This window comes from Ambystoma mexicanum, chromosome 3p, assembly GCF_040938575.1.
Source record: "Ambystoma mexicanum isolate Mex_15411 chromosome 3p, UKY_AmexF1_1, whole genome shotgun sequence".
NCBI classification, from domain to species: domain Eukaryota; kingdom Metazoa; phylum Chordata; class Amphibia; order Caudata; family Ambystomatidae; genus Ambystoma; species Ambystoma mexicanum.
In genome coordinates this window covers 902,944,336-902,961,764 of record NC_090925.1, presented here as the reverse complement: position 1 = coordinate 902,961,764, position 17,429 = coordinate 902,944,336, and the positions used below count along the sequence as shown (strand labels likewise).

At 44.9% G+C, this 17,429-nt stretch overlaps 1 protein-coding gene across 1 annotated transcript in view; it reads left to right on the top strand.

The window, feature by feature from the left end:
- Nucleotides 1–16,572, top strand: part of PIGT (phosphatidylinositol glycan anchor biosynthesis class T) — a 324,961-nt gene extending 308,389 nt beyond the window's left edge. The window contains exons 11-12 of the mRNA XM_069652141.1: nucleotides 8,226–8,309; nucleotides 15,712–16,572. Of these exons, the coding sequence (XP_069508242.1) occupies nucleotides 8,226–8,309; nucleotides 15,712–15,967 (340 nt within the window). The 3' untranslated portion in view covers nucleotides 15,968–16,572. The remainder of the gene's footprint in view (nucleotides 1–8,225; nucleotides 8,310–15,711) is intronic.
- The last annotated feature ends 857 nt before the right edge of the window (nucleotides 16,573–17,429 follow it).

Here is a 17,429-nt window from a genome sequence, read left to right as displayed (position 1 = left end):
CACCTACCTGGACGACTGGCTAATCAGAGCCATGTTCTCCAGAACAAGCTCAGGAACATCTGTCAATCACCTGCCACTTCCTCCACAACCTGGGCTTCTCCCTCAATTTCAAGAAGTCTCACGTGATACCATCCCAACAACTCCAGTTTATCGGAGCAGTCTTGGACACCGCCCAAGGTGAGAGCTCTCCACATCCAGCAGATGGTAACAAAATTCCAAAAAGCCCAGTATCTGCCGGCCTTCGATTTCCTGAGGTTGCTCAGCCTCATGGCATCCTGCATTTTTCTGGTGGCAGAGACCAGACAGAATGAGATCCCTCCAATGGGCCCTCAGAACTCAGTGGTCCCAATTCTCCAGGGAATATGCCAGATCTTCTGCAAGTTCCGAGTGCAGTTGCTCAGGATCTATCATGGTGGGCTTGCAACGACAACATCCTCAAGGGAGAATCTTTTGGCAACCATGGCCGGAGATGACACTAGTGACGGATGCCTCCCTCACGGGGTGGGGAGCTCACACCAACGATCTGACAATCAGCAGACGTTGGTCTCATCGGAATCCAAACTACACATCAACCTATTGGAGCTGAGGGAAATCAGACTAGCGCTGAAGGCCTTCCTGCCCTCCGTACAGAGAAAGAATGTCCTTATAATGACAGACAACACAGTAGCCATGTACTACCTCAACAAAAGAGGAGGCGTAGGATCACTACCTCTTTGCAGAGAGGCAATGCAGCTCTGGTTCTGGGCGATACAAGAGGGAATCTCTCTATCGGCAGTTCACCTACCTGGAGAGCAGAACACGCCGGCAGACACTCTGAGCAGGCAGAGCACAGTCTCCCATGAGTGGGCGTTAGCTCAGGAAGTTCTTCTGGAGATCTTCGCACTTTGGGGAACCCCTCAAGTGGATCTGTTCGCAACCACGGTAAACCGGAAGTGCGATCAGTATTGCTCAAGGGAATTTCCCCCGAGAGGAGTTCTAGGAGACGCGTTCATAGTCGAGTGGGATTTTCCCCTGCTGTACGCGTTTCCTCCAGTTCCCGTGATTCCTCAAGTAATCAGGAGGTTGATAAAGTTCAGGAAAACCATGATCCTAATTGCCCCGGACTGGGCCAGGAGGACGTGGTACCCGGGCCTTCTGGACATGTCATCTGCCCTCCAGTACGTCTTCCACAAAGAGAGGATCTTCTCTCGCAAAAGGAAGGTCGGGTTCTCCATCCAGAGGTCAACACGCTCAACCTTCATGCATGGTTTCTGAGAGGTTGAGATACAAGGATTGGGGTCTTCCGGATAATGGAGATTTTGCTTTCGGCCAGGAGGCCAGCAACGAAATCCTTATACCGGTGTCGTTGGAATAAGTTCAGTAACTGGTGCAAAGATAGGGATGTGGACCCTTTTGAATGTTGCACACCAATGTTGCTTTCTTTTCTATTACATCTAACCAATCTGGGGCTCCAGATCGGAACAAAGGATTTCTTGCTGCGCTCTCCATTTTTAAGCCCTCGGAAGAGGTTTCTTACTTTAAAATACCATTAATAATACAGTTCCTGAAAGGACTTACAAATGTATATCCACCAATACCATTTCATGTTCCAACTTGGGATTTTAATTTAGTTCTTAAATTCCTAACATGAATACCATTTGAGCCTCTGTACTCCTGTCCATTGAGGCTTTTAACACTAAAGACTGTTTTTCTTGTGGCATTAACATCAGCCCGCAGGGTTAGTAAACTACAGGCTCTCTCATGTAAACCTCCATACACCACATTTTACAAGGACAAGGTAGTTCTGAAAGTTAAACCATCTTTTTTACCGAAAGTAGTTTCCGACTTCCATTTGTCGCAGAAATGTTTTACTTACTTTCTGTCCTCCTCATTTGGGAAAAGAAGAGGAGAGATTACACAGGCTGGACCCCAAGAGGGCCCTCAGCTTTTACATTTCAAGAATGGCAGTTACGTCAAGACGACCAGTTCTTTGTGCGTTACACAGGTCGTAAATTGGGGTTAGCAGTGACAAAACAAACTATATCCTGCTGGACCATTCTAGCTATATTGGAATGCTACAGATTAGCAGGAAAAGACCCACCAGATGGGCTACATGCTCACTCCACTAGGGGAATGGCTACTTCTGCGGCTTTGAAGAGGGGAGTCCCTGCAAAAGATATTTGCTTGGCTGCAACATGGGCATCAATGCATACTTTTATCAAGCATTACTGCTTAGATGCCTCTTCCTCCAATGAGGGACTATTTGCCAGAGCGGTACTTCACTCTGTCCATGAAAACAAAAACTAGCACTCCCACCTCCAAATTGAACACTGCTATGTGAGTCTATCACAAGATGAGGAATACGTGGGAGGAACATCCAGTCGAAAGAACGTTACAGTTGGTAAGTAACTTGTTCTTCTGGACCCAATGGGGGGGGGGGGTAGTGCCATTTTCTAAATGAACTAAGGCAGTCGGTGCACTTGCAGGTAATAATAGCTTCTTCAGAAAGTTGTTTTCCCTACCAAGCAGCTTCTCAATCTTCCCATACCCCCATAATTCTGACCCTTTAAAATGCGGCTGACAAAGCCTGCTTCGGTTATAATTCTAGTGCCAGCGATATGGCACCACTCCCATGACTGGTAAAGAGAGACAGACAAAATCGTGCCACAAAACTTTTCTAGCGTAGTGGCAGCCCTATTAGTCTGGGCCATCCATCCTGGACTTGCCTGGCATCGAACTCTGAGATAATCAAAGTTGTTGACCTGTTCAATTACTTCACCCACTATTGTCAACTTAATCGGAATATACTTCTTAGAATGTGGTCTAAAAACCAGCGACTTGGTTTTGGTCCTGTTTACTGTAAGACCAATTTCCCTCCACTTTGTCAAAATGACAGAACGGGATTGCTTCAGATCCTGCGATGTAGTGACCATCAAAACTGCATCGTCCACTTAAAAAGGGGCAGGGAATTTGTTTGAGGCCAGTTTAGGACTGTCCTGGCACCCTCTTGATAATGCATCTATAATTTTCTGTGCATAGATTTTAAATAAAAGTGAGGCCAGGACGCATCCCTGCCTAACACCTGAACCGACCCCAAAAAAGTCTGTTTGCCACCCACACCATAGCAAACGCACACTTCACTGCCCGCAAAGAGCAGTGCTAATATAGTAATCGGGTACTGGGGAACCCTTTTGCGCTGCCAATATCCACCACAGCTCTACACAGGACACAGAATCAAATGCAGTCATCAAGCCAGAAACAACACTTACAGGTGCATTTTTCATATTACGGTATACTTCTGGATTGTGTGTAAAAGCATAAAAAACTGATTCACTGTTCCACGGCTATTCTGGAACCCGGCCAGATGGACACTAATCGCATCATTAGCTGTCAGTCAAAAGTTGTAGATGGCTCAATATAACTTTCCCAAACAACTTAGCAACCCTGTCTGAGAGAGATAGGTATGTAGTTAGCTGGAGTGTCCCGAGTCTCTGCCCCCCAGTCCCGTTCCCCCCACCTATTCTTACCTTTTCCGTACCCACCCAAACCCTTATTTGCCCTTTCCCTTCCCTCCCCAAAAAATTCGATGAATATTTTTGTTATAATGTTCACGTTTAAATGCCAGGCTTTGAAAGGACGACGTACCATATATAATGCGCGAGAATCAGCCCAGTGCTGGGCAAATTGATTCAGCTTCTAGTGCCCAATCCTTTATCTATTCATGTGACCCTGTTTGGTCATCTCTGCGACCTTTCTCTTCAGGCCCTCAGGTCATTGAACTCATCTGGTGGGGCTTTCATCCTAACTGGCCTGAAGGTTGCAGAATACAGCTCCTCTGGCACACTGGCAAATACTGCTGTTACCTATAACCAGGAGCTCACTTCTGACTTCGTCCCACTGCCTTTTGTGGGCAAACCTTTCTGAACTTCTAAAACTCCCAAAAAGTACTGGAGGCGTTTACTTAACTGTAAATCTGCATTACATACTAGTTCCTACTATGATTTAGGAGTTTTTTTTTTTTAAATACTCGGCAGATTTCTAGTATTTCTATTTTATATGCAGTTCTGTGTAAAAAGTACTGCTGCTCCAAGTTCAAATTGTACTTACCGGTTTATTCCTGCAGTTATTTTTTTTACTTTTGCTTTTTTTTTAGTATTTCCATGTGTTGATTTATTGAGGCATTCATTTACACGGAGTACATTTTCCTTAAGCGTTGTTGCAGCCGGGGTATCAATGGACAACTCTATGAAACCATGTATGGTTCATGTTAGGGAGAATTTTCAGTGTAGTGCTAAATTCCTCCCACCTTGGATACCCCCAGCTCTTTTGCTAAACTTTGTACTTTTAAATCTATGTATTTTCTGTCTGTTTCTTTTGGTTGTGGGAGTCTGACAAACTCCATATGCATTATATTTTTACATTGTGTCACACAGCCCCTGCAGTACGGTGGCACAGTGAAGTCTTTTATATTTCCCAAGGTTTAAATACCTTCTCTTGGATAAACTACTGTTTCCAAGAGCAGCGAAGTGAATTTGACTTTACTTACACTTGTAACTTTCTAGACCCAGCACACACTATCTTACAATAGGGTGCTGGAGGGGGTTACTTACCTTTGTCTAGCTTCTCATGTAACAATTTTATGTTACCCATTCTTCGATGAATGGCTGGTGGCAGTGGTTTAATTTTAACTACCGTGGTGTGCCTTTACTGCGGGCTGCGTTTGCAGCTGCAGTAAAGCACCCAAGGGTGCCATTTTTGTCAAAATGGCCCGGTGTTCTTTTTTCGCCATTTCTTTGTGGCAGGGTCCTTCTTGAGATTTACTCTGTGCGCCAAACCAGTTTTTTGGTTGTTAGTTCTGCTTTTGGCAGGATTCATGAGTGCAGCCCGCCTCTGCCTCCAGGGTGTCTGGCGGGGGCAGGAAGCAAGGGTGGTGCCCGAAACTCCCTGCGCTTAGTCTCCTAGGAGACAGGAATGCACTCTTAGGTGATTGGCCGGTTGGCTGTCCGGCAAGGACAGCCACCCTGCTGGTTGACTGACAGCTAGGCTGGAATGAATGGGAGAAACCTATCTCTGGAGTATAGCTTAGTGGCAATGTGCTCGCCTTGGAAGCAAGACGACACGGAGCAAAACAGGTTCAATCCCCGGGTCCGCGCTTAGAAACCTCTGGGTATTAAGCGCGTTATAAATAATAATAATAATCATAAAAGGCAAGGCTTTTTGGCTTGGAAGGCAGAGTAGACCACTGGACGAAGGAATCCGAAGAACTTGAAGAGGACGCCTGCTGCAATTCCTCTCTCCTGGACTGTTGGTTTGCCCGGTGAAGCCTTGCTGCTGTGCTGAAACTCCAAATTTGTATCGCCAGAGAAGCCCCTGCAAGGACGACTTCTCCCCTTGAGTTGGTGGGACCAATCAACTTCAAAGTAAGCCACCTGGACATCCTCTCTGAGCTTTTTGAAATTCCACTCCAGTTGCTGGAACTTATCTCTTGTTGTGTAACCTCACTTGTCCTCGTTGGAGACTTGTTTTGGTTGCCTCTGTGGAGTTGCTGCCAGCTTCTGTACCTCACAAGCCTAATCAGCGTGTGGCCGTAGTTTGATTTCTTCTTTTCTACAAAGACTTTTAAAACATTGTGCAAGACTTTTACTTGCCTGCAAGAAGTGCTTCAGTTCACCTTGACTTTTGCTAACTTAACATTGGCTGGCCGGGCTCCCTGAATGACTCTCCTCTCCTCTGATTAGGCGTTGCCTTCCTTCCAGGAATGGGTTAAAAGACTTTGCATTGGAGGGTTATTTTGAAAGTACTTACCTGCTTAAGAATAATTGTGTAAATACTTGTCTTATTCTGAAATCTTTTCTTTGACACTCCTCAATAGTTTTCTAAATGCAACAGTGACATATTAATGTCCCCAGCACCCTTACTATTGAAGTCACCTGAGGGTGCAGGTAGTGTCTGTGAGCCATCCCAAAAGGGCACGTACTGATTTAGAAATATGAAAAGTGTGTATTTTGGAGTGTATTTGTGTTACTATTATATTGCCCCCTTCTGAAGAAGGCTTATTCAAACTGACTGTTAAATGATTGTTTAATCAATAAACCTTGTGTGTAAGTTTATTTGAATACTTGTCACTGTGAATCTCTGTGTAACTCCCCTACAGCTCACATTGACCCCTCTTGAGATAAGCATGGCTGCTCAACACGCTACCAACCTGTGTAGTACAGACTTGTACCAAAGGATGGGTCCCTATTGCCAGGTCAGGGTTGTTGTAGTGCACCCAAAGGGTACTGCATATAATCTTGCCTAACAGTTCACAAAGTCTATGAACAAAATGATACAACCATGGGTTCATATTTAACTGAGGTCACATACTGGGCAGTTTCAAGAATAGGTTAAAAAGAAATTTTCGTAAGATTGTGATCCTCCGTCCATTCCCCTCTCCCCGGTATGACTGTCGTCCTTGGTAACACGCAACTAAGTGTCCCTTAAAATGTTTGACGGTTTGTAGCGTTTTTCTTGGCTTGATCAGGATGGCCCGTTTGTTATTTTTTTTTTATTGCTTTGATACCTGGCACCATCAGCCCTAGTGCCTTGGGTTATTATGATGGATGTCGGCTCTGGTGTCTGACTCTTATGCATCTGTTGGCACCTGAGATGAGTAGTCCTCATTCCCCCCTCATGAGGCCCTGACTCGTAGGGTTCTTCCAAACCCTCAGGTCATGTCCAGGTCTTTCCCCCGTGGGATGATTTGGCATATGCTCTGAATTCTGGGGACCTTTCCACCCCACCCCCTTTGGCTCACATCTGATTTCTCCTTATTCTCTTCTCCTCCTCCTCCTCCCTGCCTCCTTCATTCTCTGTGGCGTTCTAGAGATTCTGCAGCATATTCCTGTAACTCACTTCTCTTATCAACTATTGACTTCTCTCACATTGACCTTCCTTTTCACCTTTTTTCTTACCTATGCCCCCTTATACCCTCCACTTTTTTTCTCTTTGCATGTCCGCAACTAAACCTTTCACCTCCACTTCCCTCCATTCTTCTCCTTGCCTCAACTCCATCTAATTCCCTTTCTGCTCTTCCTTTCACCTCACCTCCTTTTCACTTCCACTCTGTCATTTCTGCTTTCCTTTCTACCTTCCTTACTCCCTCTTCCAATCATCTGCCCAACTCCTTTTACCGCTATCCCCACTCTGCCTTCATCTCTCTCCCTCCTCTTCACTTCTAACTCCTTCGCTTATTACCACCCGCACTGCTTTCTGTTTTTTGCCCCCTTTTATCTCTCACTTGCTCTGGTTGTGGGGAGCGTAATTGTGTCGGGTTTCTGGAGTGTATAACCACGCTTCGGAGCTTGGTATCAGAAAATGGGACTAAAATCTTTTAGCCAAGGCTGTTTCAGGTTTGCCACCATCGTCATTTTAGACCAGACTGCAGCAGTCGGCTCTGCCTGAGAGCACTGGATTCTACCCTCCCTCAAAAGAGGAGGACCTGCACCCATCAGCATTCGTGCTCCACAAATATCCAAGCTAGCAGCCTGGGACCCAAGTGGACCAACTGTTCTCATGGGTATGATTAGTTCTGTGGGCATTTATGGCTCTGTAAACCACATACATTTTGATATTTTGTTTAATTGTCTGCATTGTAATACATCCCTTTCCCGCCAAATGTCTCCCTGGTAGTATTAGTGGAAATCCCTAGAGGATTAGGGATGGGTTTGGGTATCCTGTGGATGCTCCCTATAACCATCTCTGTTGTCTGCATCATAAAGCTGGTGGCAGTCATCTGCCCCAAGGTCACTGTAGCTCAACCCCTAACCTCCAGGATCTGACTTCTTCACAGTAATACTGTTGGACTGTGGACCTACTGTAATTTATAATCACCCACTCCCCTCCTAAGGGCGATGCATGGCTCCTCTGTCCCGTTACCATTGTGAAAGTCAAGTACATTGCGGTGGAATCCTTTGCCTAATCATTACAGATAGTTTTTTCTAAGCCCTCACAAGGCGACACTTGACAAATCTGTGTAACGTTCGTGTACCTTGGTTACATCATTGGAATTGTGAACTAGTCCACAGAAATGTTTCATCACTCTCTGGTAATAAAACCAAATCAGTACTGAAATTCTTTCTCCTGTCATTTTTCACAAAACTATTGGCTGGGCAGTTTCTGTTAAGTCAAATCTCTCCTAACTTGGCTATGTTGGGGTGTATTGCATATTCCTTTAATCTCACAGTATTGCGTTTTTTGTTTTTCAGTCCATCTGCCCTGAGTGCTATGGTTCCAAGTACTGTGCCCATGAAGAATGATGACATGGAGGATAGCCCTCTCTTCACCACACTGTGAGTTTCTCCTGAATACAGAATTGAGTAGAAGTCTGAGGGATACCTTTCTGTACGTGCCTCTTTATGCTTCTCGCTTCTTGTGGCCATTCTTCAGTGTACAGAGTGTTGGGTTCATCACAAGGTTACCACGAGTGATGAGTCTCTTTATAAATATTAACATCCGCCTGAATTTGACTGATTAGGGCTGCATTACGAGCATACCCTGAATGGTAAAACCATTGTTTTGAATACCTTCCCTTTTTTAAAATGCCACCCATTTAGAGCTGGGATATCGCAGCATATTTACGCATTGAGGTATATAGAAAGTAACTATGACATATGGCCAAATGGCTTTCCGATGAACTTCCCCGGGATGTAATCAATATCTGCACACACGACATGATGCATGGGGAGCATTATGCAGCAGGATTGTTTAAAACTCTGAACAAAGTGGATGTCTGACTATTTCAGTTGCGAACATTTCAAATCCCAAAAATTACAAATTCGAAATTTTCCAAATTGCAATAATCGCTAGCATTACCCCGCAGCAAAATGCCTTTCTTTTTTTTTTGTATTTTTTTTTTAACCCGCTCCCCTTCCCGCCCCCTTTCTTTTTGGCGTCACTCATTGCTGTGTACCTCCAACTCCCCTTCTCCCCGCAACGCCAGCTCTGTTCACTGACGTGGATAGGAACTGGCACTGCAGGGTCCTTTCTTTTTTTTTTTCTTCTTAAAGTTGTTTGTCCCCCACTTTCCTTTTTTTGGAAGCCCCGGGACACCCCCAAAGTACCATAATGTTGATCAAGGGGCGTGGGGGGACATCCCTGCTCACCCTGATCAACATTATGGTTGTTAACTCGGGTCATTTTTCCAGTGCCGAATTCAGCCTTTTTGTCGTTTTTGTTTTTTTGGGTGGATTTTATACGGATACCGAAAAAATGTAGGACAGACTGAATTATGTACACTTTTATATTCCCAATGGGCTTGGCAACTGTTCATTCCTTGTTGAAAGGCACCTATTATCTCACCTCCTTGAAACTAATCCCCTCCTTGGAACTGGGCTCAAAACTGGACATTTGGATTTTTGACCTTTTTGATTTTGAAACTTTATGGCTGCCCAGTACTGTTAATAGGTAAATGGTCAAGAACAAGTGGAGTGGAGCGGGGCGGAGAGACAGACTACGGAAGCCGCCTGAGCTGTCAAACATTCCCTGCTCACTGTGTTGCCCTAGCTTGTACTGAACTGTGCGACGTTGTTCGAACTGCAGTTTTTCTTTCTTTGAATGTTTTATAATCTTAGCTTTATACTTAGTAGCTTTTAGGTATTTTTAGATGGTATATTTGAGCGGGTTCTCTAGTCTAGCATTTTTTTGAACCAACATATTTTATGTTTACTATTTTCATTTTTACCATCATATGTTGCGCCGCTGGGACTAAATCTATATTTAACCCGCTGGATTTGCTAGAATTGATTTTATATTATGTGCTAGCTGTATTTAATTCACTAGCAATCAAGCACTCGCACTTGGCACCTTTTGCACTTGCACGATTGCATTAGTGCACTTTCGATGGATTGAGTGTCCACTGAACCTTAAGAACTGGAGTACCAAACTATTTCTACTCTAGTCAGTGTTTGGTGGGTTTGAAAACCCAAAGGGGCTTTTTTGGGAGAGAGTGGCGTGAGTGGCGGGGGCGCCCTTTGGGTTGGATTCCCAGTCGGTTTTGTATTTGAAGGTGTTGCACTTTCTTGAGCTATTGAGGATCGGGAGGTTGTAGCTGTAATAGGGGCGACGGGCTCCAATATTAATACTACAGTGTCAGACTCTTGTGGAAGGTGGTTTCGTGTTTGTAGCGCTTATGTTTCGTGTATAGAGATTTGTCAGCTAGTTGACATAACTAGGGTGTGTACGCAGGTTATAGGCTCTGGTCATTAACTTTTGATATATAGGTGCAGCGATCTAGGAATAGAAATGGTGAAACCTAAAGCAAACTCATCCATTTTCCCAGGCACCGAACGTAAAAGGGTATACAAGCCTATCGAGCCAATAATGCTTATCTCGGAAATAAAGGTTTTTTGCATGATATTGGTGGGGGGGTCCCAAACGTATAAAGTCTAATTGCGTTGTGGTGGATGATGGTATGAATGCAATAGGGGTAAATGAGATGGAGAATGGTAGGCCCACCACCTTCAACCACAGCAGTTTGAGACCAAGATGTGTTATGAGATTGGGTAATGACCCGCTTGATTTTTGGTACAGAACCTGACCGGTCAACCATGGGTGAAAAATTAACTCATCCCGTACATAGTTCTAATTCCTTGGGTTCTCCCCGAAGTAATATGGTGGAAGTTCATGGCTAATTTAAGTGGGGTGGGGGGGTAAACCTGCACACAGAGTTTAACTTAATAGTTAACCCCTAGTAGATGTGAGGAGCCATCCTTGACTGGTTTGGGTGTTGTGTTGGTAAAACCAATCAATCGGTCCAGGTGTGTCGAGGGTGAAACAACTCTAATTGCACCAGATATCCCGTTAGGGAATAGATTCCTGCCTCTGTTGTATCGACATCCCAAAATCCTCCTCCAGCAGAGTATGGTCTCGGGTGCACTGGTGCCTATGGGTAGTGACGCTTGTGCGTTCAGAACCTTGAGGGTTACTGGGGAGATCAAAATCCCAGGAATAAAATGCATCTGAACCCTGAGTTGGCGCAAGGAATCCCAGTCTGTGGGTGCAAATGTAATTCGAGCACTGATTTTTAAGACGCTAATGTGCGAGGCAGTTAAACTTAAGGAAATGGTGGTTAATCGAACTATTGACCAGGGGAAGCAGCTTACTAAACTTTACAACAAACAGCCTCATTATATTCCCCAACCACCAGCTGTCCAGGTTGGTAAGGTTGTGAACCAGGAAAAAGCCAATGGGATTTTCCCGAACGGCTATAAATTCAAGGCCATTAGCTCTGCGGAGGATGGAGAATTGAATAAAGCCATGTTTAAAAAGCTGGGGAAAGCGCCTGATTGGGTAAAACCAGTTAGACACTATTGTAAATCTTTTTATTCTCTGTATATTCTTTTGTAAAGGTTTAATAAAACCGTATACAAATGAAATTTTTAAAGGTCTGGTCTATGAAGGCCTCATCGGAACAGGCGGACCGCTGCCCCTCTAAAACCATTAAGGACAATCCCTCGCACCCGGCCTTGGCTGACCTCTGCAATCTCTCCTTTTCCACTGGAGTTTTCCCAACTGCCCTTAAGCACACCCTCGTGCACCCTCTGCCCAAGAAACCCTATGTCAACCCCTCCATTCTGGCAAACTACAGACATATTTCTAGCACTCCTTTTTTGGGTAAACTCCTAGAGAAGTTGGCTATCTCCCAGCTGACCCTCCACACTGAATCTATTGGTTGCTTCCATGACAGCCAGTCTGTCTTTAGAGCATTCAGAGGCACGGAAACTGCTCTTCTGAACACCCGTGAAGATCTGCCCTCAAAGACACTAACGCTCCCTCTGTCCTCATTCCCCTTGACCTCTCTTCTGCCTTTGACATGGTCAACCACAACATCCTGATTGTACGTCTCGGATACCCGGGGAATCGCAGGTCAGGTTCTGGCTTGGTTAACCGCCTTCCTCTGAGACAGCCTATCCCAGGAGGAGCTCGGAACCTCTCTCAACTAGCTCTTTTAACCTGTGCCTTTCCCCAGGAATCTAATCTATCCCTGTCGTTCTTCAACATCTATGTGGCTGCCCTGGCACATGTAATTGCCACTTTAACCTCTAACTTCCAGTGTTACTCGGATGACACGCAACTATCCTTCAGGTTACCCTCAGCCGCTGCCTCCTCGCTCATTTCTGACTGTCCGCTATTCAGTCATGGTGTGCTGGAAACCACCTCTGCCTCAACGCCCTAAAGACTGAGATTGTTCTCATTGGGACCTCTGCTGCCGCTTTCCCACCATCACTCTGGCTGGCCTCCGTTGGCCCAGTGCCTACACCCACCTGCGAGGCTAAAAACCTGGGGGTCGTCTTCGACTCCACACTCCTCCTCCTCCCACATATCTGACATCTCTAAAAAGTCTAACTATCAGCTACACCACCTCACTTCCCCCAGCGACTGTCTCCAGACCCCTTGTTCTCTAGGCCGTACTATTGCAACAGCCTCTTCAACCTCTCTTCTGCCCTGTGCCCTCTGCAACTCATCCAGAATAGAACCGCAAGACTTATCCTTGGCCTCAAGCCCAGGGACCGCATCTCTCTGGCGGCGCGGAAATCCCTCGCTGGCTCACCATCGCTGCAAGGATCAAGTTCAAGACCCTCTGCATTGTCCACAAGGCTTTCTGGGGACTGGGATCTACCTACCTGCAACGCTGCCTACCTAAATACTGTCCCTCACAAGCCCTCCGCTCATCTACCTCCAGCTTTCAGCGAGTGAGCCAGTTCTCCAAGCAGAGATTTAGAGGTACATCCTTATCCTCAGCAGGCACCTCCCTTTAGAATAGCTTCTCTGCCGCCCTCCGTCTTGAGCCTGATCTTAAGTTTTGGAATCTTCTCAAGACCTTCCTTTTCTCCTTCCTTCTCTCTCCCTCTGCCCTGCTAACCTAGCATCTACTCTTTCCCTCCCCCTAACAGCTTGCTGCCTGGTGTACCTCAGTCTCGCCAGTCCCCTCTTCACACTTGCCTCAGGGCCCTGCACCCCATGTACCTTCACAGCACTTGAAAAACTAACCCATGAGTGAATGGCTCTTGCGGCACTTACCCCAGTCTTTACCGACCGGGTGTACTTGGATCCCCCCCCCCCCCCCGCCCTGTCACCGTCTTTGCACTTGCATGATCCAAATTCACTGTGCCCGAAGATTGTCTATTCTCCCTTGTCTTCACCCCTAATTATACTGTAAAACCGCAGAATCGCTGTCGTGCTGATTTGCTGTGTCTCAACTTGTTAAATGTATTATACGCACTGACTCTGCAGACCATTATCGTCACAGAATTTCAAGAACTCTGAACGACTGTTTTTCTTTCACCATGTTCCCACCCTCCTTGGGCGCCTTGAAACACTTTTCCTGTGTATAGGGGCTATATAAATGAACAATACCATACCATGTTAAAAGTGTAGTAACAGCCAAAAGCTTAAATTTGTGAACACAGCATTCAAAGGATGTTCCAAACACTCTGGCAGAAGAATGGAAATGAATGTGAAAGAACCCTGTTCAGATGACATTGAGACTCTCATTTGATGATCCTAAAACAATTCACAAACAAGAAAATAAGCCCAATTGCCTGTTGAAACACCATAAACGAATGGCAATGCCTCCACTCGTCATTTTATGGCTTCTTTTGGCGATTTACTTTAGTGCCCCACTTCTGCCTCCACGGCCGCCTATTGCATACTGATCCTCTGAGCCTCTGGTCCTTTTGATTAAGGCAGCAACCCTTTCAGTCCATCATAAACGTTCAACCCCAGTCTCCAAGCCAGGGCGTTGCAGAAATCAGAACACTGTTTAAGTATGATTAGTTTTGCAAAGAAATGCTAACTTCTCTGGGCACCTTCTTAAAAAAATCCCTCGACAGAGTATTCAACCATTGCTGCATCATGCCCAAACCTCTGTGCGTGTAGTTGCGAAGGATGTTAAATACACGCCTCCCTCCCCTCCCAGGAGGGAGATTAATAGGCTGCCATTTGCACCCCTTAGTCCCAACTGTGCCCCAGTCCATGGCCCCATTTGCCTGCCCCAAGAAAAGTGCCTGCTGGGACTTATAATAGATGAGGCCCAGGTGGCTCTGCTTTTTTAAGTGGCTGACACAGGGTGAAGGAAGTTCCATCTCTAGTAAATTGTTGCTAAGAAAAAGCTAGAGGGACGGCGCAATTCTACTCCTTCAGCACTCAGTCAGAATGGCGGCATACATTTAAGAGTATAGCATTTGGCAGAGGAACTTCTGTTCCTCGTAGCTTCTGTTCCCGTCAAGGAATTGTCAAAGTGCAGTGTGCTTGGCATTTGTATCATCCACCCAAACAGTAAAATGTGGGGTTGACTCCCCATCAGACTTTGATCAAATCCACAAAAAGCACTCCAAAACAAACCTTTAAATTCCATTGCCGTACATCCAGGTATATTTCAGAAGGTGCATGTATATTCTATGTAGGCATTTCATACATCTGTCTGTTACATGCTTTGTACACAAACTGAGGGTAGACTGGAGGTGCCAAAGTACATTTGGTTTAACATTTCATGTCAGTTTACACTTGGGTGTGCGTTAGTGGCTACATCAAGGCTTCTCTCTCACAGCAGTCACTTTAAATTTCTTAAGAACAGGGCTTGTGACCTAATCAGACATCATCTGGGTTACACCTAGTGACTGCTCCCTTCCATCCACAACTTCCCCACCCACCCCCCCAATATCCCATTTCTGTGACCACATGGTATCCACGCTTATTACGTTGCTAACTCAACTGCATGCAATTCCCTACTCCCCAGAGAAGATGGTTCCCCCACCTTATTCCCACACATGGCACAATCTGTATTCAAGGCACTTTCAACATCACATATAGTTGCACAAGCAACATACGTCTCGTTTTGGCCGCAGGGTGAAATAAAACTGAACACAAAATAAATTGGAAGGGGAAGAGAAAATAAGTTACTTATGAGAGTTATCAAGAAAAAATGAACAATAGTTGCAGTACAGTATATAAATCTAGCAGGATGTGGTGTTCTACATTGTTTTCTTCCACGTTATGCTTTTGTTTGTTGCGAATCAAAGGTTAAATGCTGGAGGAATGCTCTTTGCTATAGGATTATTGTGAAGCATTCTCCTGCACCGTGTTGTCTTCTGGAAGTCTCCATGCGGTGTGGGTGGGATTTTGGGCGGCAGGTGTTTGCCCATTGGAGTCTGGTCCTTGTACTTTGAAGTGCGGGAGTGTTTAGGGCAATTACTCCCTCACACCTTTGAACAATGAAAGCAAGGTCGGTGATGTGATTTGGCCACTAGGCTTTAGTTATATCGTCAAGGTCCCATCTGAGCCACGTGAATAAATCACTATTGCTATGGTTCAACCCTGGGAGTGCTGAGAGCACTGAAGCAGTAGGTCAATATAAATTAAGTGCTTACACAATCATCCATTGTATACCATGCTTCAGTGTGAATAAGAATCAATGTATACATTCCAAAAGGCTACCTAATTGGATTTCAAATGTTCATTTAGTTTAACGTGAATTATGTCAGACCTGTACATCGTTCTTTTCAATAAGGATTTTGTGGCGTTTGCAAATTCCTAATTTTTCTTTTCACAATAATTTGGTGGAGATGACCAGCATGTCCCGTGGCCAAACGTGCTAATGCCCCCGGCCTCCCATATCTTAAAATGGCGATTGTGCACTCTGTTCATAAGGACCCCTGTTTGCATACTGATTTCGTATCCTGTTTTCTTTTCCAGATTTCCTTCTTCAGATGAGTCTAGTTATTTTGTGCGTCTGTACACGGAGCCTTTGCTTGTGAATCTTCCCACGCCGGATTTCAGCATGCCCTACAATGTTATCTGCCTGACCTGCACCGTAGTGGCTGTTGGCTATGGCTCCTTCTACAATCTGCTCACTAGAACTTTCCAGGTGGTGGAGGAGCCTGCAGCAGGTGGCCTGGTGAAGCGCTTAGCAAATATATTACGGAAATTTAGAGGGGTGCCAGCCCTTTAGAAAAATGTGGTGCGTGAATAGTGCTATATTGAACTGGATGGAGGAGACCAAGTTGAAGTCTGGCATTAACTTAATAGCTGCATGAAGTCTTTTATTCCCAAGCCGCCACCAGTGGTCAGTAAAAGTGAAACTACTGTCCTTACCGGCATTGAATATAGGACTGTAACAAGGAACGCTCATGCAGCATGCATACCAGTGACCGTTCAAGACCCGACACATTGACCCACATTCTACTATGACTTTGCCTCTATTTTGTGCAGTTTCCCAAATGTGGACATTTTTGTTAACGCCTAAGACTTTGATTCCAGTTAAACGATTCAGAGACTTTTTAAATTCTACTTTTACACTGGTTGCCATTTTGAACAAAATAACTGTTCTTAACCAATATGTTGCTTATGTCATGAATGCAGTCGATCTCACTTTAAGCTGCCTTAAAGGGTCAGGGAAATGAATAGTGTATAAAGCTCTAGCTGCATTATGAGAGTAGAGTTTGAGCAAATGAGGGAATTGAATCTCTTGAAACATTTATAATGTATTTATAATGGTCATGTGGTGCAGGTATGATGTAAAATGCAGAAAGGAATAAATGAGTTGTCTAGGTGTGAGATTTGTGTAGTCTGATATTGAAGCCGTCATGGAAAATCGATCTCTCTACACTATAGTAGGTTTTGTATTTATAGGTTTTGTTGAGCTTTGGCGTGTCTCCTTCATGCACTCCAGAACGCTAGAACACTAACCACACAAAGTCAGAGCCAGAGTTTGGTTTTGATGCCGAAGTTATGCAAGTACTTTAAAGCACCTTTTAGTGACAGCAGAATGCAAGCTAATGGCGACACAAGAGTTCCTCTATTGAGCCCTGATAACTAATTTTTTAACTCAAGTGTTCCTGGAGAAGTGTGGAAATTGGCATGGACTGTGTCCCTTGATTGGGCATTGTCGTGGATAGAAGAACCTGATTTCGCGGGACTAGCCGGTAAGTGATTGGTGGGAAATATTAATTAGTCAAAGTAACCAGTATTCACTGCAGACTGTTATAAATTGTGCTGCACCTCGGAGAAAATATATAAGATTTGTGATGAAAACAGGAGTTGTAAAATATATATTATATTGTCAACAGGCAATATTTAGAGTCTGCAGTAGAGTTGTTAATGACCCAATTGTGAAAAAGACCAATACATATGCCATCATTTCATTGTGTCCAAGCTTTATTTGAAATTGACCATTATATACACTTTCAATATGGTTTACAGTAGTTCTTATTATTCAAGGCTTGCCACTCCAGTGGGATGGAAATCCTGCATCCAAACTTATAGCGCACTTCTGTAATTGGAGTTGGTGGGTCTGCTTAATACCAACCTCTGTACCAATTCATGAGGGGTATTGTAGCTAAAAAAAAGGACTCTCCCCTTTTCAACTTATTGGGGATCTTGCAGTAGGTGAGGACAACATCTGGTCTTTCCTG